Source organism: Dunckerocampus dactyliophorus, chromosome 7 (genome assembly GCF_027744805.1).
Source record: "Dunckerocampus dactyliophorus isolate RoL2022-P2 chromosome 7, RoL_Ddac_1.1, whole genome shotgun sequence".
NCBI lineage: Eukaryota > Metazoa > Chordata > Actinopteri > Syngnathiformes > Syngnathidae > Dunckerocampus > Dunckerocampus dactyliophorus.
Window position 1 is genome coordinate 9,275,212 of NC_072825.1, and position 24,916 is coordinate 9,300,127.

The following is a 24,916-nucleotide window of genomic DNA, read 5'->3' on the forward strand; positions in this document are numbered from 1 at the left end:
AAACTCTTCTTGTAGCTCACTTCTAACATCAAACTGGACGATGGAATATGTGTTAAAAACTGGTGGAAAACAAGACACTCTAGAATAGTGAAAGAACATGTTAAAAATTTATTATATCTCACATTTATAGCAGGCATCCCATTTTGCATTTCAGTCATATCACATTTTACAAAAGAAAACATGACCCCACTACAATGCATACGTACTACACTGCAATTATTTCAACGTTCTCAACATATGTATACAATGCTTACGCAGTCACTCTTGGCTTTCTTGTTGGCGCAGCATGTGTTTCAACTTTTTGAATTTATTCTTTCCCATTCTGTTCTTGGCTTTCATGGGTTTTTTTCTTTTTTTGGCTTGTTTCTTCTCAAATCTGCTCCCATCCATTTTGTTGGCCTTGTGCGCTTTCGTCTCATCTGCATTCGAGGTGCTTTTAACCTCTCGTTCCTTGACAGTCTCTCCGTCCCTCTTGGCGATCTTTGCTTTTTTCGGTCCAGTCAAAGAGTTCTTTTTGCCTTTTGGCTTCAAGGGAGATGTTTTCTTGGCCGCTGTGCCGTTTGTTTTGGTTGCCTCCTGCTTTAATGGGCCAGCATTGGCGACGCCGCTCTTCTTGGTCTTGTCTGCTTTCTCTTTAGGAGGACCTGTCAACTCTGTCGCCTGTGGAGCTTCTGCGTTGTCTTCATCTATATTAGGGACCGATAAAGACGGTGAGCTCTTGATCAACTGAAGGACAGCATGTGATGCAATGAGAAATGTTACCTTTCCCTGAGGGTGCCGTCGGAATCACATTGGAGAATTTTTTAAACTTGGCCACAAAAAAGCCGTCCATGTTGTGAGAGTGCGGGTAGAAACGTCTCGTGAGCCGCAAAGTGGGATGGAATCGCCGCTCTTTGAATCTGAACAAATGCAAAAAATACAGTTTATTTCCCTGCACTGCGGAACCAGTTTAAGTCAATGCCCCTTGGACTGGCTGACCCTTGTCGACATAAGCGGTTGTTGACATAACCAAAACCAAAAATAGCCTACATTACTTGTGACTTTGACCAGAGACAAATGGAAAATGGGGGACAGTAAGGGATTTTTTTTTTTATACATAATTTTCCTTTCTTTGTGCATATTATTTAGATTCTTCTGTTTTTATATGATATTTCATGCTCTTATCTAAAAAAGCTGCTGTGGTAATTTCGATGTATACAATGAAAATCAAGCTTTCATACATGCACCAATCATTCTTCCACAAGAAAAAAAAATACAAGGGTGCATTGTTTAGATGCGTGTGGTAGAATCCAGGTTAATACTGCCATACTTTTATTTTAAAGCTTAAAGTGCACTGAACAGGAAGTCATTATAGGTTTTATGTTGTTGTTGTAATTTCACGCTGCTTAGCGATAATTAAGGTGACACTACAACACATAAATTGACCCATTTTTCATAGAAATGACGCCTTTGGATCTCAAATTTTATGTTGATGCCAATTTCTGCGGGCACATTTGAGTAAAAACACGAACACAGTGGACCAGGACTTGAGTTAGTCGACATAGACGGGTTCCACTGTATAGAATACGGTAACTCAAACCAGTTTTGTATACCTGATGAAGCCCTCCTTGCCAAAATCCAGTCCAGTGGGAACTAGTTTGACATTCCTTTTCTTTAAAGCGTAGTCCACCACCCATTCATTCTCCTCCACCTGGCAAGAGACAGCTGGTCAGCAAGCCGACTTATAGAGCCTGACTCTTGTGCATGCACAGGACACAAACCGTTATGGAGCACGTGCAGTAGACCAGATATCCTCCTGAAGTCGACTCAGCGTTGACAGAGTCGATAGCGGACAGCAGCAACTCTTTCTGCAAGTGGGCACAGCGCAGGACGTCTGCTTCTTCCTGTCAGGGAATTCAATATATTAGTTGTGTAATATTAGATAAATAAGCTGGCAAGGGTTGTTGTTTTTTTCAAGGATAAAGTATTACATTATTCTTCAAGTTATGAGCTGTAGTTTTCTAGATAAGAGTGCTAATATTACAAAAATAAAGTTTTAAAGTTACAAAAATAGGGGGGTCACAAGATCTCACGAGACTAAACCATGACAAGATTTCTCGTTCACTCTCGTGGGAACTAAGGCCTGGGACAATTAATGTAATACATTAATCAATCACACAATAAATTAACTTGATCATTTTGCCGGCCTCAATACAACTGCCACATGCATGCGTGTCTGTTTTTCTCGTCTTTTTGTTCCATAGAACAACGGCATGAACAGAGTGAGCCCTTTTGTCAGTCCTTTTTACTTGTAACTAAATAAGGGTGTCATAAAAAGTACACCACACAACCATTGAGGCAGCAAACAAAGTATACTAGTGCTAATACGGTAGCAAATATCCAGCTAATGTTAGCACGTGTGCTTTTCATAGACAAAACTTTTACTTGTTGTTTGATATTCCGCACCCAGGTTAGTGCATGTTTACGTGCCTGCAGCATCACAAACTAACACATAAACAGCATATGTGGAAATGTTTTTTCATGAGCTTTTCAAAAGCAAACATCTTTTGTGAAAGTGTACTCCTATGGAAATAAACTTCATAACATTTACAGTATCTTCAAGCTTAATGGTTTGATATTTATATTCTGGTTGAAGATAGCTCTGTGAGAAATTCATAGTAAAGTTGAAGTTTATATCATTGAAACATTTATGGAAAGGTTCAGACATTTCATCCAAAAAGAACTCTGATTAGTGCCCTCATTTAAACAATGGACACTGTTATGACCCTGCCTGTTAAAAGCATCGGGATCGAGGACCGTTAGGAACCGGAATCGAAACGAGGAATCTGAACCGTTCGAATTCAAACGATGCCCAACCCTATTTTTTCTGTAATATCCCAACATTATTCTCACAAGTTATTTTATGCTAATATTGCACCTTTAGTGGAAAAAATGTCTCATATATTTTAAACTTTATTGTGAGCTACGTTTGACATTTTTTCTCATACTTTTTCCTTATAAAATAATTTTCATATAACTCTATATATATATATATATATATGTATATATAAAACTATATAAATACTGTATATGTAATTTTACTCATAATATTTTATTTCTTTTGTTCATTTATTCATGTTCTCTTTTATTATATTCTTACCTTATTCCTTTAAGTTTGGATTAATGAATCCATCCATTTTCCATGTCCTCACTATGGTTGGGGGGGTATGCTGGAGCCTACCCGAACTGACTTTGGGCGCGAGGACTGGTCGCAAGCCAATCAAGGGGCACGTACAGTATAGACAAACAACCATTCCCACTCACATTCATACCTACAGTATGGACAATTTAGAAGCTCCAATTAACCTAACATGCATATTTTTGGAATGTGGGAGGAAACCGGAGTAGTCAGAGAAAACCCACACGAGGAAAACATGCAAACTTCACCCAGAGATGCCCAAACGAAGTACATAGCCACATACTCCGATAAGCACTACAAATGACCATAGGAGCACAGCAAAGAAAGGTGGTTTACCTTGCTGGTCTTCACAGCAGGGTCTTTAGCAATGACTCCTGTCCCTGAGCATGGTGCATCCAGCAACACTCTATCAAACCCCCCCATGACCTGCATGCAAAGTTTAACCTGTTAGTATGAAGTACACAACTCTTAAGCACAACTAAACATGCACGCACGTTACCTTTGGGAACCGCCTGCCGTCGTAATTGCACACCAAGGTGTTGGTGACCCCCAGACGGTGGATGTTGCCCACCACGCTCTTCAATCTATCAGCGTTGGCGTCGTTAGCAACAATCACGCCAGTGTTTCTCATCAGCTGAGCTATGAGGGGAAACATTTGCATGCAAACTTCAACACTTTTTTTTATACACACCAGCACAATCTAACAAAATTCAATACAACAGCGGTATTTATAGCAATAACTGCCATTATTTAGCACATCTTACCAATATAGGTGGTCTTCCCTCCAGGGGCTGAGCTCATGTCCAACACAAACTCTCCCTCCTGTGGCGAAAGCGCCATGACTGGCAAGAAGCTGGACGCTCCTTGCAGCATATACTGACCAGACAGGTACTCTGGAGTTGCACCTGAGTAATCACAATACAGCAATGCATTACTCAGGTTTGGTCTTATTCTTTCCATTAATGGATCGTTCATAGGTTACTACACTCACCTATAGGGACGGAGGAGTCGTAAATGACCAAACCCACTTTGGACCACTTCCCCAGAGGATCCAAGTTCACTCCCCTGTTGATCAAGGCCTAAAAATACAGATAAATGATAATAATTACAAATCAATGGGTTCGTTCACTAAAACAATTATGAGTGTTTTTTTTTAAATAACTTGATGACCATAGGAAAATGTGGGCCTCATGGTGAGACAATCATACACATCAGTTATGTTTGTTGTAAGCTACGGATAAGGATTTGGCAAAGTTTTGCTACAAACATTAGCAGGTGACTTACCTGCGCAAGGTCCCGCCTCCTGGTTTTCAGCGTGTTGGTCCGAATAGTGACAGGTCTCTGAATTTCATTAGCCTCAAGGAAATCCACCAGCTGTTTGTGACAAGAACATTCACATTTAAGTCCATCTCAGATGTCAATGGGACATTAGGCCAATCTTCACTGTGAGAAGAGACACCTCAGAAAGAGGGAAGAGGTCGATGAACTTCTCGATGAGGAAGTTGTTGTAGCTGTAGTACATGCACAGGTCCTTTTTCAGCAGAGAGATGTACTCTTCTCTATCTTTGCCTTCCGCTCTTTTGGACGAAAAATTACACAGGACATCGATGTTGTCCTTTATCCGCTGGTGGATTGTCTTCAGGTCCACAGGCAGGACACCTGTGTTGCGTAGGTGACATACAGTAGCGGCTTATACACCAGAAATTACAGGAGGTGTTTATTCTTCTTACGTGGACCAAGCACCCAGCAATGGATGAAGCCACGCAGTCTGTTAGAAAAGAAGCCACTACAGGAGGGAATGCTGTCATTTCAAAGCAACATAACACTACGCACCTTCCTTCTCACTCTCCTCTGCTGCAGGCAGCCTAAACTGATCAAAGTCTTCTATGTTGGTCTGTAGTGTGTCTTCCCCCTCCTCGTTCACATCTGATTTCTTATCATCATCATCATCATCATCATCATCTTTGTCATCATCTTCCTCCTCCTCATCGTCGTCATCGTCAAGTCCCATAGTTTCCTTCACCTTTTTATCTTTCTTAGCTGCTCGTTCGATGGGAAGAAGCTAAAGAAAATGAAAAGGGAAGATCACATGCTGAAAGTCATCAGCATGTAACTAAATGAACTTCAATAATGAGCTAAAAAAAAAAAAAATAGGGTTATGAGTTTTGCACTTTTGAGGAATAGGCACACACCTTTACGTTCGACATACAATTAACATATTAATAAATAAACCTAAAATGAGAAATGCAGTGAAATAATTGCAAATGTAAAAAATGTAAGTATTTATTCATTATTTACTTTATAAAGCTGCATGTATTTCATGACTGATTTATACATTTAATGTTTTTTAATGATTTAATGACCTTTATATTTAATGCATGATGTATATACTGTATATTTAGTGATTTTTTTAAAATTACTTAATGGTCTTATATTTATTTCACGGCCAGTTTTTATATTCCACGCTCTTTTCCTATTATTATTATTATAAATAATAATTTAAAAAAATTATGATTTATACTTATTTCAATTGAACAATTTAGAGACGTATTTTGTTACCTTTTTTTATTATAATGCGCTTTATATTTATGTCATGACTGTTTTGTATATTTCATGACCTTTTTTAATTATTCAATAATCTTTATATTTATTGTATAACCAATTTATATACTTCAGGGCCCATTTTAACTACTTTATGACATTTACATGTATTTAATGGTATATTTTCCCATTTTAAAACAAGTTGAAATGTAATTATTTAAATTTTTATTTAAAAATGTACATTGAATTCATTCGTTTCTTTACATGCAATTACAATAATAATAATATAATAATAATATAATAATAATAATAATATTAGCATTACCTTGAGCATTATTATCTTCGACACAGCTCTTGAAATGAATGTTTCAAGTATTACCGTACATACCTCCTCTCCATCACTTTCTTCTTCATCACTGCCATCCTCAAGTGCACCGTAGTCATCTACCATTTCATCATCATCGTCATCATCATCATCATCCCCTTCCTCCTCCTCCAGTTCTCGTAGTCCTAATTTTGTGTTCATCTTTGCTTGGTTCTTCGCTCCTTTCTTCTGCTGTGGCTTCAGTAGCTTTTCTTCTTCCTCCTTCCCGTCATCATGATCTTCACCTTCGTCCCAGTGTTCGTCGTCGTCCTCGCTGTCAGATTGCTCCAGTTTACGCTTCCTCTTTGCTGGCTTCAACCACTTACTGTTCTCATCAGTGAATCCTTTAGAGAGTACAAAGAGTGAGCACTGACGTAGTCCGGAATAAAAACACAGTCATTCCTCGCTGCATCGCGGTTCGAATATTGCTCCTTTACTCTCATGTTTTTTTCAAAAATCAATGAATTAATAAATGATCGCTGTTTCGTGGTTGACTGTGGCCTATTATTCCATGTGGAAGTGGTACGTTTTTGGCTGCTTATTTTGTCCTTCTTCCTCACTCAGTTTCAACCCATTCTTACGTTTAGGATCAATAAATTGGGGGCTAACTAGTTAGCTCGGTATATTGCTGTGTTTAAAGCGGCAGCCGTCTCTTGTGTCACTTCAGATGTAAACAAAGCTAGCAGAACTGTTGGTGTGTACGTCTGTGTATGGCAGATGCAACAATCAAGTGACACACGTCATATGAGGACAAATGATAGGCTGCGGACGATCTATTTTTTTAAAGCCATCCGATCTACCCACATTATGCTTGAGATACTACAACGAGGAACTTTCCCAATGCTAGCGATGAGTTATTATGTCTTATTATTAGGGCTGTCAAATGATTAAACATTTGAATCATATTAATGACAGTTTTCAAATTAATTAATCACCATTTGCAACTACAGTACGTCTGAAGTACACCCATTTTTACTGTATTTTATTGAAAGAAAGATAAAAGACCAGACAGGATCATAATATATTTGTATGTATTGACATCTCCAAATGAACTGAAAATTTTAATCAAGCTAAAAGATAGCACACGTCTGAAAATCTGTTTACCTTACACTAATTTCTTTAATGGCAGAAGATTGGAATCACACTTTTCTGTGTCTTTGCTGTTTATTTAAAGCACACATATATGCATAATGAAAGTGTTGTTGTAATGTTCCGAGTGTCCATGAATGCATCTCGCGGTAGTCGAGTGACAATGAGAAGGTGGACTAGAGATGTGTTTGTTTGGAGTTGGAGATACATTTAATGTGTTGGAATTGCACTGCTTTTGATGTGTTCAGGTCAGAATAAAGTTATAAAAGAGCAGCAGACTCTGAGTGACTGTGTGGGGAGCCACAAAGTGACGCCGTCTGCCGTCATAACAGAAAGGCGTGGGCTGTCATGATGCGTATGCATTAATTAAATTAAATTATTAAATTAATTATTAAATAAATTAGTTACCGCCGTTAACGTGCTATTTATGACAGCCATACTTAATATTGCTTATCATGCCTACTACATTAAGTAATACGAGTATAAAGATTACTATAGGGGTGTTATTTCATGTTTACATGGCTCTAATAATGCTAAAAACCTTTTTGACAAGGTCATAAACAAGTTTTCTAAACGCTAACTATGAAAATATTCACTGTATTAATATTGAATCCTACTTTGCGGAAATTCACTTTTCACGGTTGGGTCTGCGACCAATTAACCGCGATAAACAAGCGATGACTGTATACACAAAACAAAGGCGATACTATAGAGTATTTCCATGTATGATTTCAGGTAATTGTAAGCTAAAACGATGGTTACCTTTCTTGGGCCGCTCCACAACAGCATCTTTGGCCTTTGCTAGGTTGTTGGCTCTCTTAGCATTCCTGTAGATACGCAATGACAATAGTATGAATGAGCAAGACACAAATGAAGCAGAATTTTAATTTATGCCATGCAATCCATCACACTCGTACCTTATCCTGGCTCTTCTTGACAGACGCTTTTGCCCAGATTCATCTGCATTCATCAAAGTCAGTCAGTCGTATTAGAATTTACTCAAGGAGACATTTCTTACGGTGTAATAAAAAATAGCACATAGTCACCATCTTTGATAAACTTGGCCAACTCTGTCTCAGCCCCTTGCTGCTTTTTGGATTTCTTCCCAGGGCCACGCTTCACCTTGCTGGTCGGATCCAACTTACGACCCATGATTCCGCGCTACAAGGACACCTTCAAAAGAAAAAAATGACCAACACCTGTGCAAAATAAGAACAGGGATGCAGTTTCATGTTTACAGACATTAATACTGTAGTTATTTTTAATGGAGTAATTGCATTGGAACTATAAATTATTATGTAATATGCATTTAATTTCCATATTATATGTTTGTCAACTTCAAGGTGCTTCTTCTGTTTAGATTATATAATAAGAGGGACAAAACATTAGAAACACAATACATTTGTAAAGTTGAAAAAAGTTGATATATTGTGAGAATGAAGTCAGATTTTTAAAGAAACGACTCACATTGTTGATTGAAGTTGTAATGATGTGAATGAAGTTCTAAAGTTCAGTGGGAAATGTTGCAAGGTTTCGACAATATAGTTGATTTTCCCCCCCAAAAAATAGACATAAGAGAATAAATGAATGTGTATTTTTTCATGAAAAAGTACAAATGTTATACGAATAAAGTTGTAACATTTTACAATTTGAGTCAGAACGTTATGTGAAAAAATGTGTAATGCTACAAGTAGTCATATTTTTTAAGTCATTATGTTGCCGGAATACTTTTTTTTATAATTATTTCATGGGGCAGCCACAAAATTAGAAAAAAATAGTAGTTTTTTATTTTAGAAAAACAATTTTTTAAAATTTTAATCTGATATTATGAGGACTTTATCCTCAGATTATTTTAAAAACAAAAGATGAACCCCCCAAAAATATACACAAAACACCTGTGAAAAATAGCAACTGGGCTGCATTTCCCCCTTTTACAGATGTTATGTCATGCTTTATTTGTTATTAAATCCACATCATATCGTATGTTGAACCAAGCACCTGCAATGCATTGCAACATTACATAGCCGTATTAATTTGCATATTGCATGTCAACTGACAATTTTGATCCTATTATTTAGCTACACAAAAGCGACAAAACTACAATCAAAAGCATCACCTCTGTCAGGCAGAAATTTTAATGCATGCCTTGAATTCAATGGCATTAAAATGTGCATTGTGAACCTAATTAAGTGGCCAGTGAGTTTACGTAGTGATAAGAGAGTACGTTGAATTTATATGCTTGCTTGTTGTTAAATATATTATATTACACCACTAAGCATCCAAGTTGGCTAAAATAATGTGTAACTAAAACTTATTTGATGTATTCCCTGTAATAATTGTGACGGCAAATTAGATTTCATCACGCGGCATGTGTAAAAAAAAAAAGTAGATGAAATTAACTTTCATGAACAACGTAGTTACGCATTCGTGTTATGTCATGACCAGCAAGTAAAAATGTTCAAAACAAATCTAAATTACACGACTGAGCAGAATTGTTATCATTTATGAGACATCAGTTAGCCTCTGTAGCCGTTACAAAAACGTGTGTGCGTGTAAAAATGTGTTGACAGTCAATCTTGCGATGGCATATTTTAAATAATTGTTCTAAACACTAACTGACGTCTTGTTAGAGTTTACAACAACATTAGTACTTACTCTTCGACCGGAACGCTGATTTTCACAAGTAGGACGAAATGGTCACATGTGAATTTTCCCTACAACACGTTGTGGAGAAACTTCCGGCGCACACAAATGACGTACTAGGGTGACCTAGCTCGCTAGCCGGATCACACACTATTGAAAAGCATGAATATTTTTTACATGACTATCGTGTACGTATTATACATAATATACCCGTACTAAACAATTCACCAATGTACTTCATACATATAAGTTTTTTATTTCACCCCCCCCCCCACTGTGGTGACGTATACATTCTGCGACATCTGGCAGTTCAATACCCGTGAAGGCAAGATGGCGACTGCCAACGGGAAGAAGCGTGGTCTGGAACATTTGGACGAATATGAACCGAAACCCGCCAAACATCTCCGCAGTCTGCATGATCGCATGTCGGAGAGGCGGTTAGTTGTTATTCTGGAGGGAGCCTCGTTAGAAACTGTGAAGGTAAACTTGTCAGGTCGTGTATGATTTTGTTGTCATTTCAACTACGACGAGTTGTAGTAGTCACAACTAGTTGGACTATCTTGTATAGACAGTACAGTACACACTTCATTTCACACATATAGTGGAGCAGATTAGTAAAATAATCTTTCACTTTGTGATACAAACACCAAATTTAGCACAAATGTGCTTCAGAACCTCCTTTTGCAAAAAAAACAAAAAACATTAGCCATGTGAAAAAAATTGCTGCCATTGTTAAAGAGCCACCACGAAAAAAAGTTCGAAAACACAATATTTGTTTTCGAATCTGATTGGATTATCCAATTTCAGTGACCTTTGGGTCTAAATGTGTTTTTCAAGGTCCATTCATGACAAACGTGGTGCTTATATGAAAGGTGATTCTTCTAACACATGCGTGTAATCTGCTCCACAAATAGCGATTGATGATGAAATGTGTGATGATAATCAAACAGTATTTATCCATTTATTTTATAGGCTGGTAAAAGTTTCGAGCTGCTGAACTGTGATCAACACAAAAACATTATCATTAAAAGCGGAAGGGATCCAGGACAAATTAGACCGGATATCACACATCAGGTAATCAGCTATGTCACTATCAATATATGTTGTATGTATGTAGCACTTAGATGTGCACCCTTTATCCTGCAGATATTTATTTGGCGAGTATGTACCTTTTGTCATGCTTTGCCACTCTTGCAAGACTGCATCAAAACATGCACACAAGACAAATGTAGGAGACAGGTTGTAAGTTTGGTGAAAAGCACTGTATTTAGTGTGCACGGGTACAGAGGGGCGTGGGAACAGGTGGGTGTGTGCACTTGCTTGTGCCAGAAAGGGAGGAGAGAGGAAAGCCGTAATTTTTGTTGACGGTTTTGTCACACATTTACATTCCCGTTTTCTTACGCATTGTTCATTCGCATTGTCACATTTTCCTGAACACTGCTGCACGCCATCTGCCATCATTCTCATATGCAAAGCATTTGTTTGCCTACCCGGTGTGGTCTGATCACTGTCAAAGATACTTAAGGTATTATGTTCAGCGTCTCTGTTAAGCTTGTCATTAAGCACGGAGGCCGCAATAACAAAATGACCACATCATATTGTGTTTGTCCTCCACCAGTGTCTGCTCATGTTAATGGACAGTCCACTGAACAGAGCGGGCCTGCTGCAGGTTTACATCCACACGGAGAAAAACGCCTTGATAGAGATCAACCCACAGACTCGCATCCCAAGAACCTTCACTCGCTTCTGTGGCCTTATGGGTAAACAACTGTAGTTGAACACAACTTACATTGTAAATGTGTCTAACATGGGTCCTTTTATTTTCTATTTAGTTCACCTACTGCACAAGCTGAGCGTGCGAGCGTCCGACGGTCCTCACAAGCTCCTGAGAATGATTAAAAACCCTGTGTCAGATCACCTGCCGCCTGGCTGCCCGCGGATCTCCACTTCCTTCTCTGCCGGAGAGGCCGTGGGCCCTCGCTCCTTGGTGCCAGAAGGACCGGCTGCAGTGGTGATCGGAGCGTTTGCACACGGAGCGGTACGATTCGGTCACCGTATTTGAATTTGTCTTGTGTCAAGATTACTGATGAGGGTCTCTCAACAGGTGAATGTGGACTACACAGAGAAGACGGTGTCCATCAGTAACTACCCACTCTCTGCAGCACTGACGTGTGCCAAGATGTGCTCGGCCTTTGAGGAGGTATGGGGGGTTTTGTGATACAACCCCACTCAAGCCAGAAGCTTTTTGTGAATAGACTGACCAAGGATGCTTCGTTTACCCTCTTTTATATGATGATAATCTCCATGTTGATATGCTTAAACATGCTTCTACAGTGACGATTCTCATGAAAAATCTGAAAGGCTTTGTTTTATTGTCAGTTTGTATTATAAATAATACAGATGCATTGTTTGTTTTTGCTATTCATTGTTGGCGATGAAGGGGTTGTGAGAGTGTACCAAGAGTGGTACAATTTGGGAAAAAAAATATGCCTCAAAATTGAAACAAGAGGTGGGAGTTTAACGCTTCGTCATCATCAGTAACACACAAGAAAGTGGTATAAAGAGAATACAAGAAGTTATTTTAGACCTTTAGGACTTCTTTGGCTTTTCCCCCGATAATGCTGCTGCAGAATAGTACCAGTGATGCCAAAGAGGAAAAGTGTGTTAACCACAGAACCAGAAATGAAAATTCTGAATAAAATACTGTAGCAAGTACTTATACAAATATTTTTTAGAGACTTAGAAAAGCAAACGCCTTATAATTGCAGCAGTACCTGTCACTAGGTGACCGTATCGCTCTTTCTGTTTTGTCTTCAAATGGCGACTCATTGTACTTTTGTATTGTTAAAGTAGTTGAGTTTTTTTTTTTAAATTTATTTATTTTAACCTGACAGTTACTTAAAACTTGCCTGTACACTTAAAAGGTTTACAACACAGATTAGCATCAGTCTCCTGAAAGATGTACCAAAAACATGACATAGCAAGAAAAAATGTATTTTATTTTCTAACCAATTTGCATATTAAAATAAAGTATCACTTTAATATATATTGCTGTATCATCTGTCAGTATAAATGCTTTAAACCTACCTTAAATTGTCACAGACATGCGCCAAAATGGTGACGTATCTTGCACGTGACCCGGAGCTCGTGGTTAGACCCCGCTTCAAACTCCGTGATTCAATTTTAGTTACATTTGAGAGGCGTACACATTTTGGAGTTTGGTCACTGCACATGTTTTGGAAGCAGCAAAATGCGTTGATGAGCTGTTATACTTCTGAAGTCACAGCAGATAAAACCAAAGTTCCACCGTTTTGTTTAATTTCATTGTCTTTGTAACATGCCACAATATGGCGATGCACGGATGGGCTGACATTGACATCAAGTCGTGTTTTATACAAAACAGGAGGGGGGATCGTATAGCGATGTAATTTATCTCATTTAGTATTGTGTAAAACTATGACAGGAACAACATCAAATTAAAAACACAAAGTGAATACAGACCCACCATCCACTACTATAAGCTTGGAGTTTGTTTTTCAGAGAGAAGATTATAGCGCCGCTGCTTGACGTGTGTGCTAACAGGCAGCATGCTAGCATGAATTAACTTGAAGCTGTGCACACAACAAATATTGACATTAGCACTCGATAACGTCATCAAACTTTACCTTTATGCATTCCCACAGAGTATCAGCAAAAATCCAGTATAGTTGACAATCTGTGCAGAGTGGGAGAAGGATAGCGCACGTACAATGGTGCGTTCAATGACTGTCAAAGTGGAACACTCGCAACAAATAATATAAACATGCAAAAACTTCAACCTATATTATTTTTTAATTAAATAATGGCCCATATTTCCAAAATTGCTAGGCATTTACTTAAAATGTTATTTAGTTATTTACAAATGTATTTTTTGTGTGTGTGTGTGTGTGTGTGTGTTTTTTTTTTTTTTTTACCGTTGCGCCTGAAAGGTTTCCTCGGCCCAGTTTGGCCCGGCCGGTGGTTGGGGACCCCTGAGCTAGAGCACGCAGTTTTTGTCAAATTTTGTTTAAAAGTCTGTCGACCAAAAGACGTGTCACATTATCAACAAAATGTCATCAGCTCAGAGAGCCCAGGCAGGACTTGCATACTGCACATTCAATTAGGCGCTCCTTTTTAAGTGAATTGACCTTGACAGTTTATTATTTTACAACAGAAGACCATTAAACATTGAACACATTGTGCAAATCAAAATAGACATCTTACACATCCTGTTGGTAATATGCAGAATTATTATACATTTGTGTATGTATACAATGATACAGCCTTTTTGTTCTTGAACACGCTCAGCATCCGAGTGCTAAATACCGCTGAGTTGTTTTGGGGCACTCGAGGTTGGTCGGACAAAGACGGGACTTGGCACAAATGGCTGAGATCAGGAAGGAAGGCTCCAATGGCATCAAATGATGGTCAGGGTCAGTGTGGCAGTTGACCTGAAGAAAGAGGATGATGAAGAGATCAGGGTGTAAAAATAGAGAAGGACGGATAGGAGTACCTGAGAAAAAGACATAAAGAACAGCCGAGTGAGTGAGAATCCAGAGACTGATGTGTCTGCCGGCTGCTTCGTCAGGCTCTCCTTATAAGCCTGTTATGATGGAATAAACCTACATGAATCATCATTGTTGTGCAGTGCATACACCAAAATGCAAAGACCTCTGACCTTCAGTGCTATCTGCAGCGCCGAATACTGCAGCCACACTTCCTGCTGCTGAGCTGCAGGCAGAGGAAGCGCGCTCTTCTCCTTGCCTGTCACAGTGAGGTAATGGGACCACACGCACTCCCCCACGGCGCGCACCGACTCACTCTGGGAGTAAACTGCACAAACATGACAACACGATGACGCTGAGGAGACACTTGTGAAGTGAAACATTTGAGGACGATCAAGCTTTCTTTACTCTCAGGTAGAAGCAAATGAAGGACGTCTTTGGCAAAAAGGAAGCCCACCACGCCGTAATTCATAGCTCTGTTTATGAAAGAAAGCAAATGGTTTTTATTTAATATGGTTTTGTCTGTTCTATTAATCCAATAGAGCAGCATTTGAGACCAAATAGGAGGTGAAAGAAAAATGGTAAAAATACAGTAGAAAGTACAGAGAGAAAGTTAGCACACGCACAACAGACATGCGTCAAGTGAGACGGATGTAACAAAGAGAATCCGGCCACTTTTCAAAATAAAACCACCCCAAACTATTTAAAAAATAATGGAAATTATTTTTTCTTTCTGTGCGGCCCGGGGGTTAAGGATCACTGCAATAGAGCAGTCAAGTGTATTGCAGTTAGCGGAAAAGAGGTGTAATATTTCTGTTACATTTCTATAAACTTTCCATAGCTAAAGAATTTTGGAAATACTCATTAGAAAATGGTGAGACAAGTTGCAGTATTATACATAGTATAATAACAAATATAGCAAGTTCTGGTAGACACCATTTCAGTTCTAGAATATCTTGTATTTTTGTTTATTTTGAGTTGCATTGGATCCAAATACAAACATTTGGAGTACATGATTTTCATTGGACAGTGATAATAGTGTTTTTAAACAATAAGTTAGATTTCCATTGGTCTGGGAAGATTTTCTACAAGATTTTGGAGTGTGTCGGTCGGAATTTTGCCCTGTCTAAGGTCAAAGGTTGCCAAAGTTTGAATTTTTGTTATGTGTACACCATAATGACAAAAAAAGCAATAATACTTTACCTTGGGTACGTGGGATGGAAGAGAGGAGGGATAAACATCCCCATGGGGATGATCAGGTCATTTCCCAGCAGAGATGGCGAGACGGACAAACTGTAAGGCAACAAGCAGCGTATTTAGTATGAATCTACACACGTGTATTTGTTACACCGTGTGTTGTGTGTATTTGTTAGACTCTTACATATCAGTGCCGTCATTCTGCTCATTCAAGAGTTTGCTGCGTCTCTTTTGCCACAAGGACAGCAGCTGCAGGTAGTTGGAGAAGAAACTCTGCACGCGGACAGACACCTGCATTTGTGCAAGGATGGAGTCAGTTTTGTAAAAAAAAAACAAAAAACAAAACAAGGGTAGACATCTTAAAACAAAGCCTGCAATCTCTCAGCTGCAGACGTGGGAGCTGTAAGTTTGATCATTTAGTTTTTTTGTCAGCGAATAGGCTAACCCAGCGTGATGTTAAAATCTGACTCGAATATTAGCACAATCGCGCAAATCGCTACGCTAGTGTTGCTAACATTTGGGTCCTCCTGTCCCATTCCTTAATGTATGGCATCTACTACGTTGTTGACAGTGTACAGTTGTCCCTCACCACATTGCGTTTCAAATTTCGCTGTATGTATTATACAGCATATATATGTATATTAATAAACCATGCTGTTTCGTGGTTGAATACGGCATTTTATTAGAAAATGCATTTTTAATCAAATTGTACTTGCCAAAATTAAGCATTTTCAAGCATAAAAACGGCTAATTGAACTAAAATACAACTACAAGGCATTAAGAAGACACATTCAAAATTGTGAAAGTAGTATTCTACGTTGGTCACTAGGTGTCAGTAATGTTTAATGTTCGGTGAGACAAGCATCAGACTTGATCGGCAGAACAACATGCTTTTATTGCAGGTTTACATGATCTCACAACAGGCATAATAATAACATAATAAAAATAATAATCCTAAAAATATCACAGGCTACTTCTGTGGCCGCAACCCATAACAAGCTAAAACTGTACTCTGAACCCCCGACGTCACTTCTTCTTGTCCTCCACACATCCGGAACACATTTACTGTGACACACTGGATCTTAAATGGCTTATTTTCTCTAATTACGTCTTCTATATTGGGTAACAAGACTGTAAAGCTCGCTATATGGGCGCTATTTCACGTCTAGAGGGCTCTAATAATGTTAAAAACCATATGGAGAATATCGTAAACAGGTTTTCTAACTGCAAAAATATTCCATTCATAAAGAAGGAATCCTACTTCATGAAAATTCACTTATCATGGTCGGGTCTGGAACCAATTAAATGCAATAACCGAGGGATTACTGTATATGTGAAAAGTGCATAAGGTGCTCAATGATATGAATGTCGGAGAGACACAACTCATTAGCATTAAAACTGCAGACACAAAATGCATGTTCCCAGTAGGGCTTAATAAAGCACTTTTAAACTGTCTACATTCCAGCATCAATGCTAGCTTCTGAAAACACACTTCCAATACACCATTATGGGACCTCTGAGACTTATTTAGAATTGTTGAAGAATATTAGAATATGAGGCTTTTAAGTTGCCAAGTATGGCTCCATGCGCTATAAAGGGCTACACTGAAAATGAATGAGCACGCTTGTAAAATACGACAGTAAATCTCCATAAATGTATGCACAGCAGGGGTATAAAAGAACCAGCATGTGGGAATAAATTTACCTGAGAAAAAAGCAGGTCAAGCTCAGCCTCATTGGAGATTTCCTTTGTAGTTACAAGTCTCGGAGTTATGGACTTAACCTGAAGGCAGAACAGTTATCTTACTGAAATAAATGTTCAGGTTCAAAGAGAGAACTCATGTCATACATCACCTTTTTCATAACAAACTCTAGAGTCTCATCGTCTGTCCACTTGAGCTGGTGTACTTGAGACTTTAAGGAGGACAGGATGTCGTAAATCATCTCTTCTGCCTGTTATAAAAATAAAACAACATCCTCAGTAGAAATATGTCACATTCACGCACTTGTGATGTCTCCTCACCTCTCCACCTGAAATGTTCTCCCTAAACAGATATGCGAGAACCCTGTGGAACCCTCGCTCGGTTTCTAGCACACAGCGTTTCCAGCGTGGGGCTGCTTGGTGAAGAGCCCCACCGTCCACGGTGAAGGTGTTTTGAAAGTGAAGATTGTGTTGCCTAACGCCTGTGTGGCCCAGAGTCTCTGACAAGTTATTGGCTGTGTCAGAGATTCTGGAGTCCAGGGCGGGCATTAAGGTGTGCAGCAAGTTCAGCACCATGAAGGTGTGGAGGGGGCCACTGAGCAGAATGAGACGGGGGTCAGAAACTAGAGGACAAGACGTGTGTGTGTGCGTGTGTGTGTGTTTGATGCATTGTGGGTCACTTACAGTACCTGTTGCTCAGCTCGTGCCTGGTCAGCCACTTGGCAATAGTGCGGGACATCTGCACGATGTAAGGCAAGTTGTGCAGGAGCACATGGTCGTCTTCCATGAGGGGCTGCGGGTGGAAAGCAGCCTGCAGGCACCCCAACCAGTCCACTGCTGGAGCCTTGTGCTGCAGACACATTAGGGAGAGAGACCATTAGTACATATAATACAACAACTAGGCTTTGGGTAAAATAGTTGAACTTTCTGCATGTCATGATATTCAAGTACCATATTTGGCAACTAAGAATGGACGCGGCGTGCCTCAATATTAAGCATCATATTGAGCATCATCACCATCAAATAAAGTCAATGAATAAAATACATTATTACATCAAATAATTCACAAATCATTAAAATAATACAGCAATAGATCATATTACAATTAAAAATATGATAATAACAATTGACATTTTCAAATAAAATTTCAGAAAAAAAAGTTTTTACATGTTTTTGTGTTTTTTTTTAAACAATGCAATATGCAAGTAAAAAAACTAAACATGTTTGTGTGTGCGTGTGTGTGTTATAGAATTGAATGGTGTTTTAGATTTAGATTTTAGATTAAAAATAAATAAAATAGCTCAATGAAATAAAACATAACTGGCGTTTTTCAATGAAAATTTTTTTTTATCCAGAAAAAATCAACACAAATTTGTCAATTTTGTATGAAAATAAAATAATGAAACTGTTAAGTAATACAATTTTAATGCCAATATGAATAAAAATACATAAAAATAAAAACAAGTGGAATTAAATATATTAATGTTTTACTGTTAAAACAATATTACATCGTTTTAACATGCCATAATACTAAATATGTTTTAATAAGAAACAATAATAAAATGTTTTGAAAAAGCAAAATAAAAGTCCTATTCAGGTACTTGTGTTGTCCAGGGTTTAAGTAAGTTGGGTTGAGTGTAATTAGGTACACATTACAGTATTCATTTTCACATCAACTCAAGTAGCCAGTAGCCAGTAGGTATATAATCCTCCATCTCGGCAGTTCAATTCATTCATTCATTCATTCAGCGGAGCATAAAAATAACTTCAATTTGTCTAAATTGTCCATAGGTATGAATGTGAGTGTGAATGGTTGTTTGTCTATATGTGCCCTGCCATTGGCTGGCAACCAGTCCAGGGTGTACCCCGCCTGTCGCCCGAAGTCAGCTGGGATAGGCTCCAGCATGCCCTCGCGACCCTAAAGAGGAGAAGCGGTATAGAAAATGGATGGATGGATGACTTGCTTCTCTGAAGCTGTTAAAAAGCTGCAGACCTTCCAGCTCATGCACGCCATCACCCCTCAGGATGATGCGAGTACTGCAAGTGCCTCCTGTATGACATTTCTACTGTATCTATTGTATTCTAACAAGAATAATGATGTCACACTTGCATTAAATACATTACACGGGCTGCAGAAAGTATAATAAATGTTTCAGCAACATTATATTATTGGCGGCACGCTGACAAACAGGAACTGTCAGGCGCTCAGACTCAGTGTTGGGCTTGCGCACTAAGCCGAGAAGAGACGCTCACGGCAGCCTCACCTGAGGTTTCCTCCCTGTATTCGATCAGGAAATGTGCAATTTCAGCGATTTTCAAAATGTTAAAAACAATAATAAATACAGTTCAATAATATTTTATCATTATTCCTTTTATTTCATGCCTCACCTGCCTCCCCTGACTGCACGTCACGTGGTATAATGCAGTGTAATTCAGAATGAATAAGACGCCTGGATTGTTTACGTCAGGGGTGCTGGCGTCTGTGATTTTATCGGCCCGCAGCACAGTCTAAAAATGTAATTTAACAAGAAAACTAAAAAAAAAAAACACCAGCAGCAAAAATGGGAAAGTCAAAGTATTAATTTAAGAGAAGAGTTGTAATCTAGCAAGGAAAAAAGGCCATCATGTCACAAGAATAAAGTCATAGTTGAAATATTAAAGAAAAAAAGTTAGTTTGTTAGTTTTTAAAGTAAAAAACAATGAATAAAGTCGTAATTTTTGGAAACTTAAGTTGGGGGAAAATGTATAACATCGGAATAAAGTCAAAATATTAGGAGTAGAAAATATAGGTTGAGATATTTGGGGGGGAAAAATCAACAGAGTAAAGTCAAAAATATTAAGAGAAAAAAATAGTTTTCTAATAAGAAAAAAGTTGCAATTTTATGAGAATAAATTTGTAAAATGAGGAAAAATATCATTTTAGTAATAATGTTGAAATAAAGAAAAAATACATTATTTTTTTTTAAGATATCGAGTTATACAGTTATAATTACGGGAAGAAAATTTACAAGAGGAAAGTTGAAATGAAATAGTTGGGCAATTTAAAAAAAACAGAAATGGAAAAAACAGATGTAATTTTACAAGAATAAAGTCAAAATATTAAGAAAAAAGTCATCATCGAATGTTACAAGAATAAACTCATTATTATGAAAAAAAACTTCATTTTTCGTAGCATTTCACCTATATTAAAAAGCTGAACTCTTGCGCTACATATAGCTTCTTAGCATATCTCTTATTTGTTGGTTTACAAAATATCAAAGTGGCCCTTGCATCCTTTCATTTTTCAGAATGTGGCCCTCGATGGAAAAAGTTTGGACAAACTGGTTTGAAATGAATTAATGAAACACGAGGCTAATAAGTTACATAACAACACAATAAGAACAAAAGTCCCAATTTAGTATGAAAGAACTAGAATAGATTGTCTGATAGCCAGGCCCTCTCACAGGTTCAATAACATGACCTATGACCTCACAAACTGCCACAAGCACACTGAAAAAAATCTCAGAGAAAGGGTGGAAGCTGCGATAGCTGTATTGGACATACTTTCGTCCACCTACTGTAGCACGCACCTTCCCTAAACACTAACAGTACATTCATGGACTTTGTGTATCCGCTGACTTTACCTGTAGTTCCTTGATGGTCATGCGCTGATAGAGCTGTCCTTTGGCCATGCGATGGCTCAGAGGTGTTGCCGCCACGGCCAGCTCAGAAGACAGAGAGATGAACATCCCCACGTGGATCATGTTGTTGCTGGCCGGGGCCCCCAGCAGCGCCAGGTACCTCTGACACGAAGCCAAGAAAGGACGGAGTGTCTGTGCAGTGATTGGAAGCATAAAGGAGAACACGTAAGCAACATAATAGCATGAGTACGTTTGAATAGATTAGTCAGCCAACCTCTGTTCTAGCTTGAGACTTCTGCGTCTTGCTGTTCCATTCAATGGGGATCAACAGGTCTGGCTGATCAATCTGCAAGCAGGGTTTTGGATTAATGTGGCGTTTCCATGATGCTGCCACCATGTGACTCTTTAAAAGCCTAACCTCTATGTATCGTTTGGTCATCATGCTAGCATTGTCATTGGGGTCTTTGCCGACATAGAGGTTGAAGAAGGGGAAGGTGGCGTAGTCTCTCATCAGCACGCTGAGGGTGACGTTAAAGTCAGTCTGATTCCACTGGCCTGACACAGGCCAGCCTCCAAGCTGCAAGCACGTACAAAGACCAGGAAATATGAATACATACTATATATCCTCATACAGCTGCCAAAAATATTTACATATTTATTTTATAAATAATGTTTTGTTTTTTTAAACAATATACAACACAATATAATAATGTTCTAACAAATATAACACAATCAATATTTATTTTTCATTTTATGTCTACTATAATATACAACTTGATTCTGGACATTACTCATTGTGTTTAGCAGCTTTTTCCTCCAGAATCTCTTTCTTTAAACGGCACTGTAAAGTTCAGCTTTACAGATGTTGTGTGGGTTCTGCAGGCTGCTGTCTGTTTTAGGTGCAGTGCTTATCTATTTAAGTAAAGTAGGAGTGGAAGCCACAGTTTGAGGAAATGTGGTATAGTATGGAGAAAGTACTGGGACAAGTGACCAGGTGAAAATTTAAGAAAATGTGGGGTTCATCCACACCAAACTCCTTAAAGCATTATGGACCTTGCTTTGAGCACTGGGGATAGAAACTGGCCTTCTCCAAAATGTTCCCACAGAGGAAGCATGCCATAGTCCAAAATGTAGTAATAAGATTAAGTATTAAATATTAAACCTGTTTAGTTGAAGAGGTGTGTCCCCATACGTAAGTCAGTTTAGTGTATGATCACCTTCTGGATGAGTGTGAGGAAGGGTTCCACTCCAGCCGTGTCCAAGGACCTGGTGTCCAAACAGGAGCGGTAGAAGCTTTTGGCCTTCTGCACAGCTGAGCTTGTGAGACTGTCATTGGATTCTGACAGGCACAGAGTGACACAGTGAAATGAAAGACACTCATTGTTAATCAAATGCGGCTCAGACGTCCCTACCTAAAATCTCCCTGATATACTGAAACAGCTCCGTTTTCCTGTCCAGCGTGCTCTTCTCTTTGACGTGTCGGTCCTCTCTCGTCTTGCTTTGTCGTCCTCTGGACTTTGCTCTCTGGTGCCCCTGCATGTTCTGTCCTCGGTGGTGTCCCTCACTGTCAGGTCCACATGAGAACATGAAGTAGTCGCACGGGTGCGTGAAGGGGTCAGCAGCCATGGAGAGATGAGCTGAGGCCCTCTGGCAGGCTGGGGAGGAACATGGGGTGACTGCAGGAAAGAATGACAGATGAAGTACACCAGAAATTCAAAGTTTGGCATTTTTCTGTTGTGTTTGGGCCCACCGACGGCTGCCTGGTTCTTGTGAAGAAAGTGGTGTAGGTAGTATGTCATTCCCAGGATTGCAGCACATGAACAGAAGCCCAGAATGAAGAGCGAGAGTGGACACTGATATTTTATCCATGCTGTTTTAGTCCGTTCATCTGCCTGTTGTTGCTCTACATTGGTCCCTGGTAGGGGCTGAAGCCCCAGCTCCGTTTGCTGTTGCTGCTGTTGGTGGTTGGCCTCTGCAGGTTCTTGGGTGGGTAGATGCAGCTGAAACAGAGCTGAGGGGTGAAGCCCCCTCTCAGGTTCTGGCTGTGATGATGATGATGATAGCTGAGGCTGCAAGCATGTCAAACAATACAGTACTTATAACCGCAGAACATACAAGACCCAGGCAGATCTTGCAAGATTTCAGCTCAGCAAGCCTCCAAAACCGTGCTGTAATTTTTCTTCAGTATTTTGTGAGGTTTTTTTTGTTGTTGTTCTACCACGGAAGGGTACCAGTGACAAATGTGTGAGGGGAACTGTAGTGAAGCAATAGCATAGTAATGAAAGTAGCACATGCGTCTGACCTGGCTGCTCAGTACAGTAGGTTGTCATAATGCCAAGCAACTCATCTCAGAAAAGCAAGCAGTATTCTTTCCCTACCTTCCTTCCCTACTTTATGGTATGGTATGGTACGTTTGTTTCAGACATGCGTAACAGGTTACATGAGGGAACATCACATGGTTACATTTGCACAATTCAACATGTCTGAAAAGGAGCAGGAAGAAGCAGAGTTTATATTTAATCCTACCCCTTCCCCATGTCTATTACTGATAATTCATTCACACCACAACTCTTTGTCAGCAAAATAGTTGAAGTTGAGTCCACAATTTATTTTGTTCCACTATGAAGTGCTTAACTTATTCTTACACTTGTATTAGTTACTTGAATAACAAAATGGTACTTAACACAATATAGTAATAACTTTTATTCAAATTTCTCCTGCGGCTTTTTCATTTGTTGCCAGGCAGAGTTCACAAGGCTCAATCATGAGAATGGACTACAACAGCCAGAAGGGTAATAACAACGCAATAAGGATTATTAAGACAATTCAATTATGCACAAGCTTTACAACAAAATCATTGCTCTGTGTTAAATACAAAATACATATTGCTTGTTTCTCTGGATCTACAGTGTCGTCATTGCAATTCTGTTACCAGTTGAGGAAGTATGCCAATTCTAAGAAATAAATCCTCTCATCCACTTATAACAGGAGTTGCAATGAATATTTGGGATGAAAACAGTTTTGATGTGGTCATTGTTTAAGTTAATTACAGTGAAACGACAACAGTACTTGAAAATAATAGTAATTCAAACAAATACGATGTCATTTTCCATTGTAAACAAAATTATAATTGATGTACTTAAATTGAAGGGGCCTGGAATCTTGGTATAAACATCTGTAAAGAGGGCTTTTAAGGAATCTGTAGGTACTGTAGAAGCTACAATATTTGGGTAATTTGTCAGGGCTATTTACTTTAAAAAAGGTCATTACCAGAGGAAGAGGACCCAATTTTCAGTACAATGTTAAAACATTACAAAAGACTTGACAGTTTAGCGCTGTATCATTAAATGCACAAGATGAATTTTAGCAACTTAACTTGCCAAACGTGTATCCTAAGAGCTGGGGGTGTGCATTGACACAATGACTTAATGGTACCTGTATGTTTGGACCACAAAGCTATATTACTCTGAGTTAAAATCAGAACAATGCAACATATTTTTGATCCTACCTCGAGTCCTTTTGGAGTTTCACTCATTCTTGGCACATGGATGTCTTGCTGTGTTTGTCTGCTGGTGGCGTAGTTTTTACATCTGACGTCTACATGTCAGCTTCTCGCTCCGTCACGCAGCTCTTTATCTGCCTCCATCACTCAAGTCTTTTCTTTCATGTCACACTGATAAAAAACAAAAAACAAACTACACAGGGAACATATACTCTCCTTTACATATACACCAATGTATTTAGTATGTAGTATGACATGCATGGTGTTGATTTAATGGTAAACTGCAGACAAACAAGGATCTAATTTAAACTGAAAAAAATATGTATTAAAGCTGTCTTCATACCGAAGACCTGAGAACACAAAGCTGATCAAAATAAAGTCAGGTCAATCAACTGCATTTGATTATTGCTGCACTGCAATGGACAGAGTAAACAAACGATACAAAGTAAACACTTTACACACACACACTGGCGTCCTTATCAGTGCAAGACATGGCTGGTGGCGACTGATAGAGACGTATGCCGTCCTAGAGGTCCACGGCACGTGTATGTCATCAAG

The 24,916-nt window shown here is 38.9% G+C and overlaps 3 protein-coding genes across 8 annotated transcripts; 1 reads left to right on the forward strand and 2 right to left on the reverse strand.

Annotated features, from left to right (window-relative positions):
• Window positions 1–88: 88 nt before the first annotated feature.
• nop2 (NOP2 nucleolar protein homolog (yeast)) lies at window positions 89–13,599 on the reverse strand. Of its 3 annotated transcripts, none has more exons than XM_054781678.1 (16): window positions 13,481–13,599; window positions 8,219–8,345; window positions 8,090–8,132; window positions 7,935–7,999; window positions 6,108–6,427; window positions 5,012–5,240; window positions 4,638–4,837; window positions 4,463–4,552; window positions 4,170–4,257; window positions 3,943–4,083; window positions 3,678–3,817; window positions 3,515–3,604; window positions 1,761–1,883; window positions 1,593–1,690; window positions 763–899; window positions 89–686 (listed from the first exon to the last, which is right to left on the reverse strand). In XM_054781678.1, the coding sequence occupies exons 2-16, from the start codon at window positions 8,322–8,324 to the stop codon at window positions 259–261; spliced, it is 2,298 nt and encodes a 765-aa protein (XP_054637653.1). In that variant the 5' UTR covers window positions 8,325–8,345; window positions 13,481–13,599; the 3' UTR covers window positions 89–258. The 3 variants fall into 3 exon arrangements, with proteins under 3 accessions (XP_054637653.1, XP_054637651.1, XP_054637652.1); XM_054781676.1 differs by lacking the exon at window positions 13,481–13,599 and adding an exon at window positions 9,828–9,909; XM_054781677.1 differs by lacking the exon at window positions 13,481–13,599 and adding an exon at window positions 9,828–9,902 and having other exon boundaries at window positions 8,219–8,371.
• Window positions 10,130–12,225, forward strand: emg1 (EMG1 N1-specific pseudouridine methyltransferase). Its single transcript, XM_054781697.1, has 5 exons — window positions 10,130–10,295; window positions 10,788–10,889; window positions 11,434–11,575; window positions 11,648–11,853; window positions 11,920–12,225. Exons 1-5 carry the CDS (start codon window positions 10,146–10,148, stop codon window positions 12,031–12,033), a joined length of 714 nt encoding a protein of 237 aa, XP_054637672.1. The 5' UTR covers window positions 10,130–10,145; the 3' UTR covers window positions 12,034–12,225.
• A 90-nt stretch (window positions 13,600–13,689) lies between the features above and the next one.
• Window positions 13,690–24,879, reverse strand: kel (Kell metallo-endopeptidase (Kell blood group)). 4 transcript variants are annotated; one of them, XM_054781672.1, is made up of 17 exons: window positions 24,365–24,879; window positions 22,607–22,856; window positions 22,269–22,532; window positions 22,074–22,195; window positions 21,275–21,433; window positions 21,131–21,202; window positions 20,860–21,048; window positions 17,926–18,086; window positions 17,558–17,831; window positions 17,389–17,487; window positions 17,240–17,317; window positions 15,720–15,826; window positions 15,542–15,631; window positions 14,747–14,814; window positions 14,512–14,666; window positions 14,347–14,436; window positions 13,690–14,284 (listed from the first exon to the last, which is right to left on the reverse strand). In XM_054781672.1, exons 1-17 carry the CDS (start codon window positions 24,389–24,391, stop codon window positions 14,138–14,140), a joined length of 2,352 nt encoding a protein of 783 aa, XP_054637647.1. In that variant the 5' UTR covers window positions 24,392–24,879; the 3' UTR covers window positions 13,690–14,137. The 4 variants fall into 4 exon arrangements, with proteins under 4 accessions (XP_054637647.1, XP_054637649.1, XP_054637646.1 ...); XM_054781674.1 differs by having other exon boundaries at window positions 22,611–22,867; XM_054781671.1 differs by having other exon boundaries at window positions 22,607–22,925.
• Between the last annotated feature and the right edge of the window lie 37 nt (window positions 24,880–24,916).

What these genes read in the sequence shown, in the direction of transcription:
- nop2 (XM_054781678.1), bottom strand. Translation starts at nt 8,324, where the DNA reads ATGGGTCGTAAGTTGGATCCGACCAGCAAGGTGAAGCGTGGCCCTGGG. An exon ending in GGAGGCGGGACCTTGCGCAG is followed by an intron (nt 4,258 to 4,462) that starts GTAAGTCACCTG and finishes CTGTATTTTTAG; the next exon opens with GCCTTGATCAACAGGGGAGT. An exon ending in AGGGAAGACCACCTATATTG is followed by an intron (nt 3,818 to 3,942) that starts GTAAGATGTGCT and finishes TTCCCCTCATAG; the next exon opens with CTCAGCTGATGAGAAACACT.
- kel (XM_054781671.1), bottom strand. Translation starts at nt 24,391, where the DNA reads ATGAGTGAAACTCCAAAAGGACTCGAG. An exon ending in AGTCTCAAGCTAGAACAGAG is followed by an intron (nt 21,049 to 21,130) that starts GTTGGCTGACTA and finishes ATCACTGCACAG; the next exon opens with ACACTCCGTCCTTTCTTGGC. An exon ending in TGACCATCAAGGAACTACAG is followed by an intron (nt 18,087 to 20,859) that starts GTAAAGTCAGCG and finishes ATGTGTCTGCAG; the next exon opens with CACAAGGCTCCAGCAGTGGA.
- emg1 (XM_054781697.1), top strand. Translation starts at nt 10,146, where the DNA reads ATGGCGACTGCCAACGGGAAGAAGCGTGGTCTGGAACATTTGGACGAA. An exon ending in CCTCGTTAGAAACTGTGAAG is followed by an intron (nt 10,296 to 10,787) that starts GTAAACTTGTCA and finishes TTTATTTTATAG; the next exon opens with GCTGGTAAAAGTTTCGAGCT. An exon ending in GACCGGATATCACACATCAG is followed by an intron (nt 10,890 to 11,433) that starts GTAATCAGCTAT and finishes GTCCTCCACCAG; the next exon opens with TGTCTGCTCATGTTAATGGA.